Raw genomic sequence first — 21,630 nt, 5'->3', positions numbered from 1 at the left:
TATTTTTATAATAATTGTCGTATTTGATAGTTTACATAAAATAAAATAAAAAAATTGATGCATTTACTCAATTACACTATTAAATGTCTATGCACATAATATTAATTAAATGATATAATTGATAGAGGAAAAAATTTAGAATTGCATTTTTTTTACTCAAACAATTAAAGTTATCATAAAAATTAAAAATGACACTCTTTTTTAAAATTGTGGTAGTTATTACGGCAAATAGAGTATATGATTGATGTATCTAACCTAAAATCTAGACTAGATACATTAAGTTTTAAAATTTTATTTTTTCCTATATTTTATTTTTATTCTAAATAAAGTATATAATTTTAACACAAAGTCAATCAATAAGAAAAAACACATTTAAAGTATATAATTTTAACACAAGGTGAATAAAATAAAAACCTTTAACATTAGGTTTTTCACCCACTTACATGAAAAATAAATAAATAAATAAATAAAGGTTAGAAGCATTGACCTTCTAATCCAGATACTCTCTAACATTATATTTTGGTATTTGAATTCTTTCCATCAATCTGTGATTAATGAGAATAATTAATGATTGACAAGTAACCAAGAAATAGACAAATCCTACAGAATCCATTTCTGTGTCACACAAGGCAAGGGTAATAGTGACTTCCAGCAGGCAAATCACATTCTGGGGAAGGGCGTTTCTGCCTTAACCTTTTTGGCATATATATATATATTTGTTCTCATCAAAGCAACTTTTTGAGCCTCATCATCACCACCACCACACCACAACACAATGGAATCTATTTTACTCAAAAACATGTTATCACAGAACCACACGTTGCAGCAGGTCCCTTCTGTGGACATGGATTTGTCATGGTTGATTGAGTTTCTGAAAGGTATGGTGAAACCTGTGTGCGCCACTGCAGTGGTGTTTCTTGCCGTGGGATTGTCTTTCTCGCAGAAACTTGGTCTTGAGGTGGAAATGATTGTTTCCATTCTTAGAGCTTTTCTTCAACTCTCTATCATTGGCTTTGTTTTGCAGTTCATTTTCAACCAGGATAATTCTGGATGGATCCTCCTTGCATACCTTTTCATGGTCTGTTCAATTTTTAATTCCCATTTTCTTTGTTTTGGAAATTACATTTTGATTGAAATTGAGCAATTGGTCTTAGTAGAATAACATACAATCAAAGATTTCAGGGGATCGATAAATGATGTAATTAGTTTATCTGTTTTGACAGTTAATGCTACTATGTAAGTTGTTGAATATAATTAAGTTGGTTTGTTGTTGTAGGTGTCTATTGCTGGTTATACTGCGGGTCAACGTGCGAAACAAGTACCTCGTGGAAAATATGTAGCAGGGGCTTCAATTCTAACAGGAACTGCGATAACTATGTTTGTGTTAGTAGCACTCAGCGTGTTCCCTTTCACTCCCAGATATATCATTCCTGTTGCAGGCATGATGGTTGGGAATTCAATGACAGTCACTGGAGTTACCATGAAAAGACTCCGAGACGACATTAAAGCACAAATCAACTTGGTATGTCTTAAAACTTTCTTCATGTTCCAACCCAGACCACATGACTAAACTTGCTACTACTATTAATTTATATATGATACGACATAAATGAAGGATTTTTGTTATTATAGGTTGAGACTGCATTGGCTCTTGGTGCAACACCGAGACAAGCAACACATCAACAAGTGAAAAGGGCACTGGTCATAGCACTTTCTCCTGTAGTGGATAACACAAAAACAGTGGGTCTAATATCCCTTCCAGGGGCCATGACTGGTCTCATTATGGGAGGGGCTTCACCTTTGGAAGCCATTCAATTACAAATTGTGGTCATGAATATGATGATAGGAGCTGCAACTATTAGTAGCATAATGGCTACATACCTATGTTGGCCTGCATTTTTCACCAAGGCATACCAATTGGAAACCAAAGTCTTCTCAACTTGATTTGAATTAATTTTTATTCATTCATAAATTAATTCAACCCAACTTTATTTCGAACCTTCAAACAAATCTCAATGCAGCCAAGTCTTCATGTATATTTTATTAATTAGTTTCATTTTTAATTTGTTGTGCGACTATTAGATAATTATATTAAGTTTAATAGGGTGTTGGGTTTATGACACCCAAGATTTCCTCTTTTTTTTTTTTTTGACAAAATAAATATATGATAAATGCAAGAGGGTAAAAATGGATTTGATTTTATTATTTTATAACAAGTATAAAGTATGACATCATAATTTTTAAATGAAAAGTCTACTATATTTAACTAAAAATGAAGTGTTCAAGACATGGTAAGAGTATCAATAAAAGAATGAGTGCAAACATTAAAGATAACTAACGGTCTTGTTAGCTTATCTTTTATTAAACTTGATATGAGAATATAAATAAAATAAAGAAAGTAATCTCCTACACTAACTCGTCAATCATCGCTCCAAACATTTTAACCATAATCTTCACAAATCCTAACTTCTAGGATAGACTAGATCCAAAGAGTTTTGTTCCCTTAATAAACTAAATTCATCTCTAAAGCACAATCAATACCCACTTGATTAGGTTGCATTGAAAAAGGTAGTATCTATGTTGCCTTTAACAAACGCCACATGGGGTTTCTGCCACATTAAAATTGATAAAATTCGCATTGAGAAAAATAATATCTATGCCTTTAAAATTCTCATTGAGAGAACAGAGGAATCAACTGTTGAACATGTTTTATAGGCAAGAAGTTCTATAGAATTCTCAAATTTTAAATAAAACTTTTAAAATTCACTTAAAGAAGATCTGTTAAAATATGTTAGCAATAATTCAAAGTTGGAGTAAAATTTGATTAAAAATTATTCTAGTTGAAACATGCCATATCTATAGTGCAGAATGAAAGCATCTAATTCAATGCTGGTATCCATTAGTATTAGATTCACCACAATAAAGACAAAACTAAACTGTCCCAGATTGACAACAATTTATGATTGAAAACGTCACTATGAACCTATGGTCATACAGTATTAATTCTTGCTGGATTAGTGGATTGCTTCCCTGGCCCAGCTGGGCCTCTGGTATCCAGGCTGAGTTCAAGATTTCTTATGACTATTCTTAAGATTTTCATTTTCACAAAATAAAAAATACATATAATTTTAGGATCAAAAATCTTGAATATACAATAATTTTTTGTTATACAGATGCTTTCAACGATGTCTCTCCATATTAATATTGATATCTGTAAATATTTTTGGACAAAATATAACAAAATGACATCAATGTGTTTTATTTTATAAAAGAAACATTTATATTTACACTTTTTTTATCATTAAAAATAGTTAATTTTTATTATAACTACTTCAAATGTTAGATATATAGTTGGTTGCAATAGTATGATACTTTTAACACTAATAATATATATATATAATTGAAGTAAAACAAATATTATATATGATGTAATTTTATTACTATATATATATATATATATATATATATGTGTGTGTGTGTAAAACAAATACAGTGCTAGTTCATAGTAATTAATCACTTAATACTTATTTATAAATTGATTAGGAAAATATTTGATGATTGAAATAGTTTATAACCATTATTTTAAAAAGAAAAAAAATATTTTGTTTTGATGAAGACCATCATTTTAAGATAATCAGTACAACTATGTCCTTCTTTGCTCTCCAACCACTTTTTCAAGATATTATTTATATCTTCATCTTTTCGATCAGATTGTCTTTGTGAATTATCTACCATTAATATGTCAATTTTAATTAAAGAAACATTGTATTAAAATGAAAAATCAAAATAACATTGAATCAATACAACAAATAAAATAAAGTCGCACTAAGACGGCAAAATAAAAAAAAATACAAAATTAAAATATAAATAGAAATCATTTATTTAAATAATAATAAAAGAAAAAATGATTTAAAGGGGTGATTTTAAGTCAAAAATTGACCATAAATCACCCCCTTCAATGAATGATGAAAAAGAAAACTAAGTTAGGCTAAGTCCGAACATGCTCTACAAAGAATTTAAGACATAAATCTTACTTGTGATATGTCATTAACTTTTTAAGGCTTAAATCTCATATTTATAAAAGTCTAGTATGACTAATAAGTCTACTTAAAAATTTATTTCATATTACTATCTTTAAATAAATAATATACATGCATACTATAAATAATATATTTGTAAAATTAGCATATTTTTCTATATTTAATATGATATTTTAAAAGATTTGATTTAATATGATATCATACTACAAATTTATTTTAAAATAATTTATTTAAATATCTAAAATAATAATAAACTAAAATGATTAAATTATTAAAATATTAGTAAAGTTATAATTTAATATAGAATTCAAAATATATAATACTAATAATAGCAGTAATAATAATAAACATTATTTATATTTACTTAAGTATAATAGTTTGGTAGGTCGTAAATGTTTTTTTGTTTTGTTCGTGGCCTATGACATAACTTTTCTTCGTTATATAGGCTTTTAAATAAAGCCTGGCCTTATCTAGTACTTATATTTTATTTGTCAAATAAAATATTTACATTTTTCTAAATGAAAAAAAAGTAAAGAATGGTTACAGCAATTGGCTTGATTACTTAGCAATGATATGAAGCACAAGAAGTAAGGATAATAACCGGTGTGAATTTGATTTTTGTTATTAATCAGCGATATTCATGAATAATGGACTTCGAAAATTTTAGACATTTTGACATATAGAAAATTACAGATGGAGAAAGATTTAGAAAGAAATAATAATAAATCTTAAATAGGGAAAAAAAAAAGAATTAAAAAGATAAAATATTTGTTTTTTCTTCACTTCAGTCGTCTTGTTTCATCTGGTCGACATGAAACGTAAGTCGGAATTAAAGTTTTATGTAACTAAGAAAAGTAAATAAAATAAATTGAGTAAATATGTAATGCAACCCATTGTTACTAATACTAGGCCAGTTTCAAAAAATAAATACCTATTCTTATTTCTTACTACGCGCCACATCAGATTCGAAAGCTAGCTTGGTCCATTAAAGCACTTACGAATTCGACCCAGTCATCCCTCTTTGCGCACTTCAACGTCGTCGTTTAACATCCATCAAAAGACGTGCAATAACGCCTTCGAATCCGATCCATTCTCTGAATCCATTTCTTCAATATTCAATCAATTTTGCATTTGTATGTTAATCCTTCATCAATCGCTGATCATACTCACGTTTTCTTCCTATCTCCATGTCTTTTCGACATCTACGCAATTCTAGGGTTTCTCGCCTCTTCTTAATCTCCTTCATATTCTTCTTCACCTATTTTCCAGGTTCAAAACAACACAGCTCCTTTGTTTTTCATGTTCACCATATTGATGTATCTGAAGCAATTTTCATGAAATTTGAATTTTATTTTTTTTATTTTTGGTTTCGCAGGTTTGGTGTTTTCCGCGGTGGTGACGCTAAGTTCCATTGAGATATTCACAACGCACGAGTGGTTAAGAGCCACTCCAACTGTTTATTTTCGATGCAGCGGGGATAACAAGACCCTTTTACCTGATGTTAAGAAAAAACATGTTCTTTATGTTTTTAAGGGAGAAGAGTCTTGGCAGGTTGTTACCTTATTACTACTGTTAATTTGCATTTTTGCTCCTCTTTTGTTTTTGGGGTTTTCCTTGAATTACTTAGGCTCTGTATGGATAAACAACTCATTTAATGGCTTATAGCATAAGAGTTTATGCATAAGCTATTTTTACAACAAAAGGTAAAATAAAGTAAAATGCTTTTATATAAGTTGTTTTCATAACCTATCATGAATAACTTATGAAAATTAATTGAAAACAACTTATAGATATATAAGTTGTTTCCATATGTTTTGGCAAACAAACTCGTAAGTGTTTCTCCTAGTAGATAAGCTCAAATAAGTCAAACCATTGAGAATTAAAATTGGCCAATTGAGTCTATGTGTTTTTGGTCTTAACCCTTTGGTTCTTGGAGGTAAGGGGCTTGGCAGCCTAGAAGTATAGCCTGACTAAAGATTGTTCTAGCCATGGTTTCAACTTGATACTTCCGATTGATTCAACCTTAACTGATACTTGGCTCGCCAATTGAGTATATATACTGTAAGACATGTGATAAATAGGCGTTTAAATCACATGCCTCTATGGCCAAACAATTATTATTTTCTAATTTAGACAGCTAGCTTCTTTGATTTTATTATATGTATGTTGTTTACAAGTAACATTTGGAATTTCAGTTTCAATTTCAGCTTTCAACTCTAGCTGATTGGCTTAGTAAACTGAATTATAGTTGTATGAAATTCAAGTGGGTTGGCATTTGTAGTTTCAAGTAGAAACTATTGAGTACTGAGAATTTGCTTTGTGCTTCCAGCCTTTGACTGAATTTATAGGTAGAAAGTGCAAGCGATGTGGATTCTATGAGGAAGACAGCATTCTTTCTGATGATATATTTGACGAGTGGGAGCTGTGTCCTTCTGATTTTACTGCCCCCGATGGCAACTATGTCCACTTCAAGGAAAAAGAATTTAATGCTACTTTGTTGTGCCCTGAATGCTTACCTTTTACTAATGGTGAGTGTCTTGCAACCTTTTCCCTTCGAAATTGCTTTTACTGCTATCATGCTATTTGTCTTTGCAGATTACTTTGCTGATGCCCTTATAACTATTATTAAGTTTATCAAAAGAAATTAATTTCAAATTTGGTTAATGGCTGTTCCCATATCTAGTTCTGCTATGGTACACACATTTCATTGCAGTTATCTCAAAATAGTGTTGAATATCCTTAATTATCTATTGTATAGGAGTTTCTCACCAAAGGATACTTCTGTGTAAGTATTTAAATTTAGTATAGCAGACAGTTTTGTTAAGATTCTAAGGGAAAATATATATTTTAAATTTTTTCCTTGTAACCAACTGGAAGGAGAATTATTTATAATATATAGATTGAAGAGAAGGTACATTAGCTCATTTATCCTAACATTCAAGTTAGTGTGCTAATTATCTTTGATACTATAACCTTAGGTATCATTTTCACCTATTGGGATAGGACTTGAATATTGTCAATATTATTAATTTATAATCTGACGTATGAAAGTATTTTCTTTTCAATGTTGATTTATTTTGTCCGTGTGATCTGAAAATTATGGGCCATGCGCCCATGCTCGAGTTTGTTCCCTTTTACAGCTGAACAAAGCTCTAAATTAATTTTTTTTGGGGTATGCTTACATCTATCTATACGCGTATACTTGCTAATCTCTAAAGTTTTATATTTTGCAAAAAATTAATTGTGTTCATATGTACAGTGACTATATCTGCACCTGAGGACAATCATAAAGAAAAGGGAATGCATACAGGAGTTATCATTTTGCTTACCATTTTGGTCTCAACTGTAGTAGTTGTGGGAGCCGTGGGTGGATATAAGTACTGGCAAAAGAGGAAAAGAGAGCAGGATCAGGCTCGATTTTTGAAGTTGTTTGAAGAAGGAGATGACCTTGAGGATGAGCTCGGCCTTGGCACAATGATATGATGATAGGTGTACAAATTCCCTCCTGTACAGTAGGCTTACCTCACACAATTTTGTTTATGAAAATATATTCTGGTTTGTTGTGCAACTTTCACTAGAGGAGATAGTTGTTAATGTGGACAGCAATAATGTTACTGTTTATATTCACCTGTACAGACTACACATTTTATATGGATATTTGATACTTATTCCGACAGAATTGCCCTAACAATCAAGTACAAATGCTTCCATAATCCATTGAATTTTCCATTGTTTAAATGAGATTTAAGATTGCATTATACAAATATTATATTAGTCTAAGTAGAATCAGACTTGGATCCCTTAAACAAGGCCTTGGGTTTGAGCTTTGTGGATGAAAAATTATGGTTGGGAGAGGAGACCCCACTAAAGATGGTCAGTTAGGTTCTTTGACGGGGATCAGTCAGGTTCCTCGGGGAAAATCAATCATCGACAAAGTCAGTAAACCACGGCCAGTAGAGGCCACAAAAACATTACATTAAGGTGCTAGTAATCGTGTAGTACCAGTGTGATGAAGGACCAATGCCGTTGATAGAGATTGGACAATAGAAACCGACTGCGGGCAATCCTGGTCTGGACTTTGAAAAATTCATAAATACTTCTTAAGTCCTTGTCAACATAGATGCATCTTAATAAGATGATTGACAAGTTGAGTCTATTTGGCACAAGTCATTAAGAAAAGAACAATAAATTAATAAAAAGACTGGAGTGTGAAGTCTATTTTTGGGGTAATAGATTTGTATTCCCTAGGATTTATGAAAACAAAGAAATTGATTTTTTTTTCGTCGGGTTTGCTTTTGAATTTAAAAAAAAAAATAAGTTTTATAGTCTTTTATTTTTTTATAATATTTTCAAAAAGAATTTTAAAACTAAAATTTCAAATAAAAAATTGGTTTAAATAATTTATATTAAAATATTATTTTAAGTATTTCATCTATATTAAAATAATTTATATAAAAATATTATAAGTTGTTTTTTTAAATATGCTTTACCTCGAATTTTATTGATTATTTGATTGGATGAGTGAGTTAAATATTTTTAAACTTGGCCTAAATCTTCCTCGACGTTCCACGCTCTATGGTGAACAATTTAATGTAAACTACAATTTATGGTAAAGAAATGAAAAAATATTGTTCACCATAAATTGGCCTTTTAATTTTAGTTGTGGCTCAATTTTTTCTTTTGAGGGAATGAAAAAGGAACATATATTTTGTCTAGATTAATTAATTCAAAGATGTGTTACTCGATTTTGTACATTTAGATTGATCATTTCAAATCTGTATTTTTATATATTTAAGAACATTGAAAGTGAGAAAAAAAACACCCATAAAACATTATTCTATTCGATTGAATCAAATAAACTATAATATTTATTTTTGCTTTATAATAGTTACCACCTTTGTTATGTATTTCATTTTCAACGACAGAAATTCAAGTGAAGTTAAAGAGATAGCTGTTTTTTCCATAGCATATAAGTTATAATTCACAACAGATCTTCCAATGAAATTTATTAGTTAAGGATAAGGATAGAGCCATAAATTAAGCCTTAAAATTTAAAGTCCTTCTTAAAAATCTGTCTACTAAATCTTTTAATATTATATTTTTTATTGAAATTTTTTAAAATTTTGATCTATTATTAATAGGATCAATATTAATAGGCCTAAATGAGGGAAATTCATGGAATCAATATTTTGTAAATTGATTTTTTTTAATTATTAATTTTAAAAGTATCAAAAAATATTCTTAAAAAATCAACAAAAAAGTTCTTTTGAAAGAAAGATTGATTTTTTTTTCTCAAAAAAACTTCATGACAAAAATTGAAAATTTTTTAGAAGAAACTTGAAAAAAATTTGAAATTGTTTTTCTAATAAAAAATCAATTTTTTTCTCAAATAAAAAAATATGAGAAAAAAATCTTCAAACTTTTTTGTCGAAAATTTTAAAAAATAGATCTATAGAATCCACTTAACCCAAATTTTTTAGGTTTGTAATTGAGTTTTTTTTTTTATCTTTTAACTATGATTTTTTTACTTCTTTTCCATATAATCGGGAACTAATATTTAGTAGATTTGTAAAATTAACTCTAATAATTAAGAATGAAACTAGTTGACTACTTCATGCATGTCATATTAACTATCATATCTAAAATCATGAAAGTAACAAGTTCCCCTTAGGCCATTCTAATGAATTTTATGTCTATATTAATACATTAGATTATTAGACTCGAATCTCTCTCTTGACAGATTTTATACTAACTTGTAAGAACTAGGGATCATGGTCCGAAACAATTTGTAGGGACATTAGATACGATACCCTACACAAATTGCCATATCATAGTGTGCAATTATAATCTCTCTCTTGACAGTTTTTATACTACTACCAATGTAACAAATTTGATATATTTAGTTTAATGCAAGAATGTGTTTTAATCTATGGAAACTTTAACAATGTCATTAATCTACGAAGACATTACAAGTTCCTTTACTTTTTTGTTTACAACAACCTTTACTAATAAACCGCAACTATCAAGAAAATCACCAAGCTTAGTATATGCTTAAACGAAAATATTAACATCCGAAATGAAAAAGTCTATTTTATTATCTTTTAAGAAATGCAAATTTGAACTGAGGAAATTATTATAAAGTGGCGGTCTGGTATGTTTTTTTAGGGCTTCTTAATCTGAAAGGGTTTCATATTTGATTTTTCAAATTAGACAAAGTTGAAGACTTTACTGCAATGAATCAAAACCCAAGTGAAGAAATGGAGAAAAATTACCAGTGTGGCAGCGTAGAAACTTGAATATGAAGGTAAATAACAGAATAAACGACGCAAAAACAAGCGGGGAAGAAGCAAAAATCTTCACCTGTGAGCTTCAAGAATAGAAAAAACTCCACAAACGCTATCTAAAAACTTATCCCAACAATGGTTTGGATCCTTTTCAGTTCTTTCAAAAGACCTATTTTTCATAAAGCTTTTTCTACGTCTCCCCAACATCTTCTCAAAAGAGACAGACCAACAACTAGCTACATAAATGGCCTTCCAAACAACCATGTATTCAGCTAAAGACTCGATCAAACCACTTTTTTCTCATAATAACACTAACTTTCATTACTATTAAGAAATAGGAACACGTGCTCTGTTCAAAAAACATGCAGATTAAAAAGTTTCTCACAAAATCACTTTCATTTTAAATTACGACAACACTAGAAACAATGGTCACATATATTCTAGGAGAAATAACAAATGTAGCAACCATCAGAGGTTTAAAATTAAAAATAAACATACAACAAAACCGTTGTTCATAACCATAAGCATCAATTCCCAGTTTTTTAAAATAATTGTGCAGTAATTAAGATATTGTGCATTTAAAAAACAAAGCATATAAATATCCTGGCCACGTCCTGAGTGATTTATAAGAAAAATACTTCTTAAGGTGATGGTGAGTGACGGCGGTTGTCATCATCTTCCTCTATGGGGCTCCTATCATCCCTGGGGCTGCGGCTGCGGCTACGGCTACGGCTGCGGCTGCGGCCATTAGCCTTAGGGCTATCATCGTTGTCCCTTGAGGGGCTCCTACTCTTCACTCTAGGACCATCGCTATAATCAGACCCATCTTGGGTTGCGACAACCCTATCATTACCAGGAGATGTGCTCTTTTGAGGACTGCCTTCAGGAGATCGACTATACTTCCTTGACTTGGAGGGCTGAGGACTCCGTGATCTATCTTCAGGAATTGGGCTTCGGTCTCTTCTGACCGGGGATCTTGATCGGCTGGAAAGAACAAGGGCACCCAAAGTTCAGCTTAATAGTAAAGAATTACAGCACAATAATGTTTAATAATATGGAAACCATAGATTAGAATTACTGACCTATAGCTGCGGGCTGGGCTGTAGCTTCGATCCCTGCTTCTGCCACGCCTAGGAGAACGTGACCTGCCTGGTGAACGTGAAACACTACGTGCATGTCTGCTGCTAATACAAGTCAAATTGAAATTATCAGTTGAAGGCTCAAAATCCATCCGAAACAATGTTGCTATGAACATGTCAAAGGCCAAAATAAAAAGACAGCTGCAGTTTGGAAACTCAACATCATGGCCTACCTCAACTTTTTGGGACTGTTCTTGCAGTTCTTTTCTATATGACCTCTCTCCCCACAGCGGTAACACTTGTTCTTCCAATCCCCAGCTTTGCAATCTCGAGCCCAGTGGCCATCAATGCCACAGTTAAAGCAGCGTCCCGATCCAGGAGGTGGACCACGACCCAAATATTCACGAGAATCGCGAGAATCTCGGGAACCCCGAGGAACCTGAATAATTAGAAACCCAAAGAAAAATAGCAATATGATCAGAATGGCAGGGTAAAAGGCCACTAGATATTATGTATCATATTTAAGCAAACAGTAAGGGTGAGGTAGCAAGCCACCAAAATTAAACTCAACAGACCAACATCATTGTATACTGATGCAAATTACTCCAAGAGGAGGGTTGACAATACAATACAATACCAATAATGAACCATGAAGGTCTGCTAACAGTTTTCAAGGAGTTTAGAACACTACACTCTAATCAAAATTGTTTGATATTGATACATTCAAATTTGAAACAAATAACAGAATTACTTGCCAAAATGTGAGAACAATGAATTTAGAAGCACAAATGATGAAAAAGGCATAATTATATATAATGGCAGCCAACACAAGCATAAAAAGCCATTGCAAATTGCCAATAAATTATGTAGCTACATGCGTGGATCAAGCACTTCCAAATGAAACAGGAACGTTGAAACCGAAAGGAAACAAGCCCTTGAAAACTAGAAAATAATAAATGAGAAATAAATTTAAAATAACAGATAAATCTATGTAGATGAATCGTGATGGGAAGTAATTCCTACCCCTTTAGCAAATTCCACGATAAGACGACTTCCATCGACGTCGCGACCATCCAAATTGTATCTTGCATCATCAGCATCACGGGGATCGCTAAATTCCTGCTCAAAATATGTAAGGTACACGCCACAAAAGTAACACAAAAATCTTACCATAATCTATAATTGAACTCCTCCAAGTAGTTACTAGAAGCCGCCTTTGAGCAAAGCAATGAGCAGAAATCAAAATGAAAAGTAGACAGGGAAAGGATGATAACTTACAACAAAGGCGTAATCGTGCTTCATATCAACATCTCGGACTCTGCGGAAATGGTTTCCATAAACAGTAAGGCCATCATTACTTAACTACTGGAACTGTATGATACTTCGCCCCTCAAAGACGAACTAAACACCAGTTTGTGATTGTTGCCAATTCCATAAAAACACGCAATAACATTACAGAAAGAATCGCCAAAGTCAACACTCAGGCAGGAATTTTCACCAATTCCACCAAGGCCACCCTCCCACCACAGACCTCCGGGTTTTGCCAAAACCCAAGAAACCTTCATAAAGATCATTTAAGTTAAAAATGACACCTACGGGATGCGGTTCCCACGCATAACATGACGAATAACCAACATAAATCCAAGCGCAATACAAAGCTTGGAAAGAACCTGTATATTATCCCCTAATTTTCGGTATAAGACAACGATGACACCCCAAGCCAACTTATCACTAATCTAAGCTCCTTTGCAAATCAACCAAGATAAATAAATCAAGGGGACACAATAATCAATTTTCCATACATCAATTGGGCAGGTTAAACAAGACAATACACAATACAACAAAAAAACTCTTGCCGGATCGCGGCTCTGAATGAAGTCATTCATCCCATGGACACATGAGCAAACGTGGCACACGTATAGAACAAACATGTTAAAGGAAGCAAACGTTTCGCATACAAAATTAAAAGAAAAGGCAAAGATTGCATAGAGCAATAACCAAGTTCGATACTTGTCGATGGAACAAAAATGAATTCGATGAAAAAATTGAAATTACCTCCCATATCTGCTGAAGACCCGCTCCAGATCGCGGGAACGAGTTCGTGAAGACAAGCGACCAACATAGAGGCGGGTATTGCCATACTTATCATCGTAGCGAGGCATTGTTGATATCTTCTTACGCTGTGAAATAAATAACAGAAATTGAGTAATTAATCGAAGGGCATAACAATTCATGGTATTGGATATAACAATTATAATACAGAATACATTGAAATTAATAAACAAAAAACAACAGGGACAAATTAGATACGAACCTTGATAATGTCTGGATCTAATTGAAATCAATCAACCAAATTTAAACCCAAAATCAGAGAAAAACAAACTAACCGACAAAATTGAAATTGGGAATTGCAAAAAATTAAAGGGAGAATCAATTGACCGCTAGATGCATTCAATCACAAGATCCGAAGGAAACCACAAAATTAAAAAGAACAATTAAAATTGAATTGGGATTGGAAAGAAAGGGAATAGAGAGAAGAAAGAGGATGGTACCTCCGAGAGTATGTTGCCGTAAACCTAACCCTTTCAAAGTGGATCTGCTTCTTGTCGTTCGTTTCACTATTTATACCAATAGCTCTACCGCATGTCTCGATTTCATTTTTTTTATATGAGAGAATGAAATTGGGCTTACTGGGCTTCGGATGGATACGGCCCGTACAATCATTTAATAAGTGCTAGAAAATTTTACCCCATACCCCTTAACTATATCTATACCCCCAAATTAAAAATGAAACAATGTTTTTACCTTCGTATAAATAATAAAAGTTCAAAAAATTTACCATTTGTCATTTCAAGATTTTTGGAACTCAAGAGCGAGATTTTTTTCCAAATTTTCGGAGAACTTGATTACAAGTTTTCCGGTACACAAGATACATTCCGGAAAACTTGTTTGAAGTTCTCCGGTACAGAAGCCACTACCGGAAAATATTTTTGAAGTTCTCCGGTACAAAAGACTCTTCCGAAAAACTTTTTTTAACTTCTCTGATACAGAGTCTTGTTCCAGAAAACTTGATGCTCAATATATATAATATATATATATATATATATATATTAATTATAATTTTATAATAAGTTGTGATTTATTTCTTTTAATTTTTTAATTTTTCAGTAGGCGCACGAGGAAGAGACGAAAAAATCATATGAATTACATGTGACACTGATACTTCTACATCGTCCGCGATGAATCCCCTAGAGAGGATTCGACCGACAGCTTCAAGGAGAAGAAGACGGATGATAATTGAAGACGATGATAAGGGACATCATGATCATGGATTTATCTCATACGTGATTATGCATTAGCAGGAGGAACCTTCTATAGTGCATGATGAGGATGTGGTACATGAGCAGGTGGATGTACATGAGCAGGGAGAGCATATGGATGAGGGGCATGATGGAGCTGAGGAACCTGGTGAGCTCACACGGTATCCTGGATTACCTTATGATTTGTTTGTCCTTACACGATATCGTCACCATGTTTCAACTAGACTATGGTTTGGTGAGGTATATTAAATTAATTATTACTTATATTGCATTAAAAATATTTAAATTAATTATTATTTTTGGTCTATATTTAATTTTAATGTCATATATATTCTTTATATACATGAGCGACCATTGCTGAAAATTGTTGCGCATGGAAAGAAAATGCAACAATTTACTCCACCAGTACTTCCGCGACCCATAGAGAACTGGGTGAATTTGTCATGTTTGAATCCATTACAACGGGGTAGTTTGATGATGATCGACAACAACCTGATATATGCGTTTGTTGAAATATGGCATTCTGAGACATCGTCATTTCACATACCATTTGGTGAAATGACGATTACTTTGGATGATGTTGCCAATCTTCTAGGATTGCCTATTAGGGGTGAGTTCTACAGTCCACCCAATGTAGATAGAGTAACGACATGTAATCTTGTCATCACTCTATTAGGAGTGACCACAAAAGAGATATGGAAGGAGACCAAAAAGACTAGAGGTGCGCACTATAGTCTGGATTGGTTGAAAGAGGTCTTCAGATGGCAGTGTGCAACATAGAGATTTGAATGTGCTGCTAGGGCATATCTATTTAATTTCGTATGGAGTACTATTTTCGCTGATAAGAGTCATACTCTATTTGATGCGAAGTACCTTCCTTTATTCAGATATTTAGACGGTACAGATAAATATGCATGGGGTAATGCGGCACTTGAAGTGTTTTATGACTACATCTCATATGCATGTTGTTATAACACCAAACAGCTAAGTGAATATATGACGCTGCTTCAAGTATCAATTATTTATTTAATTTTAATTATTAAAAATTATGTTAATTATTTTAATTATGTTTATTTTTATATTTAATTGTTAGTATTAAATATTAATTGTTTATTTATCATTAACATATTTATTTTTATTTGCAACAATGTTGGATTTACGAATATTTTCCAAATATTTGTAATAGAGGTCACAAGGGTGCTGACGTGGAATGTTTTGCCCGAATGAATAGATGGTGCTACAAACAAGGCAAACATAAGGTCCATGAATACAGGTGTATTATTGATGCATTGACACATGCATATATTATATGGAGATCATGGGAGAATCATAGGGGTGTCATTCCTTTTGATGATATTATGCTTTATACTGATCACCTCCGATTATGCAGCACTGTAGTGAAATATCTGCCATAGAGGTGTTTGAGACAATTTAGTAGGATATATCCAATATATTCCTTTACCGCCACTTCCAGATCCTTCTAGATTATTTGATGTAGATGCAGAATGATTGGGATATGTGACATCAGTGACGAAGATATTTCACCAGCTTCGTCCAGCTACATATCCATCTAAGTGTGAAGATGGATATTTAGAGTGGTTCTATCAGGTGTCTCATCCACTACCGATGCAATTAGATGGTGTACCACATATCCCACATTATAGTGTACCGCCCACCAGTGTAGATGTTTCTAGTTCATAGCCGACACCTATCCTACAGCAAATCGATGATCTTATACAACAGGGGTTGAGTGAACATGAAGCTAGTTCGGATGATGAGTTGTATATTCACTTTTACAAAACTTTGTATTTATCACGTAGTCGCACTAGTTAGTAGTAACACTTTTTATGAACTATTGTTATGTTGGTTACTTTTTATGAACATTTTATGCGTTATTGTTATGTCAGTTACTTTTTATGAACACTTTATTAATTATTTTTATGTCAGTTACTTTACGTGTTATTGTTATGTCGGTTACTTTAAATTGTTTGTGATGAAAAATAAAATGAATTAATTACTAGATAAAATCGAACGAAAAAAACTAAAATTAATTAATAACAAGTGATTTCATATGAATTTTAAAACATTAAGATTCATCTAATGACATTGCATCTACGAGTTCCGTATGTGGGTTTTGGGTAACACGTGGCAACCGATCTAATAAATACAATCAGCATGTGGAAATACAATACCAACTGCATTCATTAACGCAAGCTCTCTGTCTCTCACAATTACTTGAGGAAATTTATTTTGTGTAACAAATCTCTAATGCCCAACAAAAGTTTTCTTTCCGCTCACATTCCAAATAAGCAAATCCAACTACAAATGTCTTCTCTGTTGATGCTATATCAACAATTTCAAGTAATGGCATTCTGTATTTATTGATTTTGTAGGTACTGTCCATAATCAACACAATCAAAAACAAATTCAACAACTTCACTGAATTTGGATGCGTCCAAAAAATATCTCTCATAACATCGGAGTCTTCACGCTTTCTATTCAAACACACATATTTTGCATCTTCTATTAACTTGAATAAATGTTGCATCTGTGTTCTATTACCTTTCACGTACAATTGAATCATACTCCTCTGTTTATATATTTGTGAGATCTCAGTAACATTACTCTTATCTCGGTCTTGCAATTAGAGTAATATGTGTCTCGGTGCAACATTTTATTTTGTTAAATCATGAACATTCTTCTTTCTTCTTCATATAAGCGTCCAACATATGTATGCCCCTCCAAAGTATCAAGTAATTACTTTAACTATCCACCCTGAACTATCTTTCAATGGTTTTGATCTAAGCTTCAAAGGACAATCACACTTTTTTGTTGAAATTTGAGTTAAACTAGTAGCACACTTGTATTTTCCTCGTTAGTCACAACCTACTATTAATTTATTTCTCATTCCTTTCTCTCCCGTCTTTATATCTGATCTTCAAATAATAACAGTAACTTTATTTTTTATATCGATTTCTTTTGCCCAATTAACAACAGCGTCTTTTGTATCAAATATCTGAAATAAAATAAATTATACCTGATATTTGTCAAAAATATTTGTAGTATCGACGCATGTTTTATCCATTAATAGTAGTGGTTTATCCATATCTGTTAATATTTTAAAAAAATTAATAAATTTCAAAAAAAATTCAAAATAAATTTCAAAAAATTGTTCTCTACCGAAAAACCTGTATATGAAGTTTTCCGGAAGCCACTTTTGTACCGGAGAACTTGTCAATTAATTTTTTCGATACACAATTTTTCTCTTCTCTACCGGAAAACTTAAAAAAAGTTTTTCGGAAACATATTGTGTACCAAAAATTTTATTAAAAGTATTTTGGAAGTTACTGGAAAACTGGAACCTACTAAAAAAGTAAAAAAAAAAAAAATAAATTAAGGATATTTTTGGCATTTTAATTTTTTTTTTTTGAGATAGAGAGCAAATTTTAGGGTTACACGGTAAAATTTTCTAAGAGCTAGGCCTAAAACATATTTTGGTTAATTGGCCACTAGTAGTTGCACCACACACATTTAACAATCTCACCTCATCATGCGTGTTATCATAATACCCCTATCCATCCACAACCCCAATCCTATTTGTCTATATTTTTTTTTAACTTTCATTAGAGATATGGACAAAGAGGTGCGACTCGACCAAACTCGTCTGATGTAAGTCAACCGTATTGTGAATGGCTAGTATTACACTAATTAAACAAAATGATTTTGAATAGTCACAAACGTTAAGGAACGAAACTAGCAAGAAAAGATTAGAGATATAAATAAATTACTTCAACTGAAAAAGTAAATGAGTACACTTACAACATTCTAAAAAGAAAAGAAAAGCACAAGAAGCTATTGGTAGAGTTTTTGTGGTGCTGCACTATTTCTACACTCTGGATTTGATTATTATTACACAAGAATTTATATAGGAGGTAGAATTATAAATAAATTAATAAAAGTTTATATATAAAATCCTCGTTTACTTCCTCTTGTTCTTGCTTCCAAATAGCAAAGCCAAGTAAAAGAGGAATCGAAAGAAGAATCCCCAAGCAATAGTAATAAACAAGCAGTTCCATTTGCTAAGCTGCGTAATCCCCTGTTGCTTCAGTATATCCGCTCCAGTAACAACACATGTAGAGCTCGTTATGTTAATCCCCAACGTACTACTCAAACTCTTCAACAGTTCCACCTTCAAACTCCCCGGTACATCGCCAAGCGGCGTGTTATCAAACATCTGAATCCCCCTCACAAAGCACCTCGGTGGTTGAATATCAAACTCATTCTGAAGCACTCCTTCATAAGGATACTTCACTAGTGATAGATAATGGAACCATATCCAGTATGGTGGAATCCTATTCCTGCTTATGAAGAATCCACTGAAGAGAAGAAAATAAGCCAAAATAGCAACCACAACAGTGAAACCTAGCATCACATGTGAAACGACGCCGGAGAGGAACGTCACAAAGGAGCTTCCTGCCCAGAAGGAAGCTAGGATAGTGAAAAAGTAAAAGAGAAAACCGGATGTTCCACCGGCGAGTCCGACAGACCAGAAAGTGGTGATGGCGAAGGCGAAGGAGAGGAAGATGAGAGAAGGGAGGGATATAATGGAGTGAGAGAGAACATAGGAGGAACGACGGTAAGCGTTGTAGGCGGTTTCTCTCATGAAAATGTAACGCTCTTGAAGGAAAACGGGAATGGCTTCAGCACAAGTGTAGAAGGTTGTTGACATGGCGAATGCGAAGAAACCTAAACGCTCTTGAACACCTTTTGGAGAATTGTCGAGACGGTAGAAGATTGTAGCTAAGATTCCTCCGGTTACAAGAACTGCACCTAAACGGATTCCGAATAATTCAGGCATCCGCCTTGAGTTTGTTAGAGACCGTTTTCCAATAACCGCCATTTCAATCCAAAACGGATTTGCAAACGTGGCAATTGAATCCGTTGCGTTTCCGTTTCCGTTTCCGTTTGCTCCGTTAGTTCCTGATACTAATTTCCCTCTTGAGATACTCGCGCTTATAGCTTCTTTTAACGACAGTTTCGCTCCGTTATTTAAAGGTGGCACTGGTTTGTTTTTTAACTGCCATGATTTGTTGAACTCCACTAGGCTTTTTGTTCCTCCGGGAGTTCCTTCGAGTTCGCGGATTAGGTCAAGTGCGAATTCCGTGCGGTTCTCGTTTTCCGGTATGGGATGGTCGAATTCAGAGAAGAAGAGAGGGAGGTTCGCCGGAGAACCGCTGTAGACGGTTTGACCGTGAGAGAGGAAGATTAAACGGTCAAGTAAACCGAGGATTCTGTAGCTTGGTTGATGAACGGACATGATCACGATGCTTCCGCTTTGAGCAATTCGCTGTAACACCTTCACCACCATGTATGCGCTGGTCGAGTCCAGACCGGAGGTTGGTTCGTCTAAAAATAAAATGATTGGATCGTGGATGATGTCTGTTCCGATTGAAACACGGCGGCGTTCTCCGCCGGAGACGCCGCGGTGACCTTCGTCTCCGATTACGGTTGATGCGGCGGAGCGGAGACCGAGCTGGTCGATGAGTGCTTGAACGCGTGCTTTCTTCTTTGATTTTGAGAGAGATCGAGGGAGTCTGAAGTCGGCGGAGAACATGAGAGTTTCTTCGACGGTGAGCATGGGAAAGAGAAGATCGTCTTGCATGACGTAAGCTGAAATTACTTTTTGGAGACTGGACTCTAAAACGTCGCCGTTTAGAGTTATTGTTCCTTTGAGGCTGTCTTTGGAAATTCTATCAGCGAGTGCGTCGATGAGTGTTGATTTGCCGGAGCCGCTTGCACCAAGAACTGCCATGACTTCTCCGTCTCTTGCTTCGCCGGATATGTTGTTTAGGAGAATTTTGGTGCCGTTTGGTTTGGTTTCGGCTTCGGGAATATCAGTTGGTTGGGAATTTTGGTTAGAGGAAAAGCGTGGGGAGAAAGTCATCTTTTGGTGGAGTTTGACGCTGTAAGTTAAGTTTGAGAAAGAAAGGAAAAAAGGGTGTGGTGGAAGGGTGGTGGAGGAAGAGGAAGAGGAGGATAGGTCGAGAACATGATGTGGTTGAGGATTGGTGCTGTCGTTTTGAGCATCTTCGACGCGTTTGAGGAGTTCCCCTAGCGTAGGAGAGAGATGGGTTCTGGTTCTAAGTGGCTTGGGGAGTTGAACAAGCTCCATTGATTGGTTGAAGAAAGGAAGCATGTTGTTCATAGGTTGCAATTGCATTGCATGGTGGGTGAGTGAATATTCACTTCATGAGAGATGCATGATACAACTTGGTTGAAGAGAATGGAATGAATGGAGTTCTTATATAAAGGTGAGAGATGAGTAGTGGGCACTGTTTGGTGATTCAATAGTCCAACTCCAACATCACACGTTGCTTAATTAATTCAACTAGGAGGATTGGATTAGCAGGTGCATGTGCAGGTAAGAGGAGTTGTGACATTATTTGCTAGCCTAATTAACCTAGCTATATAACTGGTATTTTTACTCCTTCATTTAATTACTGTCATCTTAAATTTTCATAATTTTAACGTTTGACCACCAAAGCTTATTTTTTTGGGTAGACCAATATTATTAGTACTAGTACTCTTTTATTATTGTATCGTATGGTGATGAGTGATGACTACCAATTTTACTATTCCTTTATACATTTCTTTTATACCAACAAAATCATCTCATTTCATTCAAAATACTAGTAATATAGTTTCAATATAAGGTGAATTGAAATACAAAAATGTAAGAGCTAGCGTATAATTGTGACATTTGTAACACCCAAAACAATTAATCAATTTCAATTTTCAAAGCCTTATGTATACATATCTAAATTATATGGGTGACAACTTACTTGCACTATTTGTAATTAAATTTGAGTTTAAATTCAAAATTATGGTATTAGTAAAATATAAGTAC

The 21,630-nt window shown here is 33.5% G+C and overlaps 4 protein-coding genes across 9 annotated transcripts; 2 read left to right on the top strand and 2 right to left on the bottom strand.

Moving 5' to 3' along the window:
* The first annotated feature begins 667 nt into the window (after positions 1 to 667).
* On the top strand, positions 668 to 2,139 carry LOC101505977 (protein ALUMINUM SENSITIVE 3). Its single transcript, XM_004493863.4, has 3 exons — positions 668 to 1,078; positions 1,277 to 1,522; positions 1,633 to 2,139. Exons 1-3 carry the CDS (start codon positions 776 to 778, stop codon positions 1,942 to 1,944), a joined length of 861 nt encoding a protein of 286 aa, XP_004493920.1. The 5' UTR covers positions 668 to 775; the 3' UTR covers positions 1,945 to 2,139.
* A 2,854-nt stretch (positions 2,140 to 4,993) lies between these two features.
* On the top strand, positions 4,994 to 7,719 carry LOC101505652 (uncharacterized). Its single transcript, XM_004493862.4, has 4 exons — positions 4,994 to 5,309; positions 5,416 to 5,591; positions 6,370 to 6,568; positions 7,300 to 7,719. The coding sequence occupies exons 1-4, from the start codon at positions 5,228 to 5,230 to the stop codon at positions 7,521 to 7,523; spliced, it is 681 nt and encodes a 226-aa protein (XP_004493919.1). The 5' UTR covers positions 4,994 to 5,227; the 3' UTR covers positions 7,524 to 7,719.
* A 3,062-nt stretch (positions 7,720 to 10,781) lies between these two features.
* Positions 10,782 to 14,085, bottom strand: LOC101504459 (serine/arginine-rich splicing factor RS2Z32). Of its 6 annotated transcripts, none has more exons than XM_073365628.1 (8): positions 13,956 to 14,036; positions 13,718 to 13,734; positions 13,459 to 13,583; positions 12,682 to 12,721; positions 12,427 to 12,522; positions 11,637 to 11,842; positions 11,407 to 11,508; positions 10,782 to 11,308 (listed from the first exon to the last, which is right to left on the bottom strand). In XM_073365628.1, the coding sequence occupies exons 3-8, from the start codon at positions 13,563 to 13,565 to the stop codon at positions 10,966 to 10,968; spliced, it is 894 nt and encodes a 297-aa protein (XP_073221729.1). In that variant the 5' UTR covers positions 13,566 to 13,583; positions 13,718 to 13,734; positions 13,956 to 14,036; the 3' UTR covers positions 10,782 to 10,965. The 6 variants fall into 6 exon arrangements, with proteins under 6 accessions (XP_073221729.1, XP_073221730.1, XP_004493914.1 ...); XM_073365629.1 differs by having other exon boundaries at positions 11,407 to 11,505; positions 13,956 to 14,031; XM_004493857.4 differs by lacking the exon at positions 13,718 to 13,734 and having other exon boundaries at positions 13,956 to 14,085.
* Positions 14,086 to 18,490: 4,405 nt separating this feature from the next.
* Positions 18,491 to 21,187, bottom strand: LOC101504140 (ABC transporter G family member 20). Its single transcript, XM_004493856.4, has one exon. The coding sequence runs from the start codon at positions 20,941 to 20,943 to the stop codon at positions 18,703 to 18,705; it is 2,241 nt and encodes a 746-aa protein (XP_004493913.1). The 5' UTR covers positions 20,944 to 21,187; the 3' UTR covers positions 18,491 to 18,702.
* Positions 21,188 to 21,630: the final 443 nt, after the last annotated feature.

The sequence above is a fragment of the Cicer arietinum genome, chromosome 3 (genome assembly GCF_000331145.2).
Source record: "Cicer arietinum cultivar CDC Frontier isolate Library 1 chromosome 3, Cicar.CDCFrontier_v2.0, whole genome shotgun sequence".
Classification (NCBI taxonomy): domain Eukaryota; kingdom Viridiplantae; phylum Streptophyta; class Magnoliopsida; order Fabales; family Fabaceae; genus Cicer; species Cicer arietinum.
Note: the sequence above shows the minus strand (reverse complement) of the source record. Positions and strands in the feature narration are given on the sequence as shown.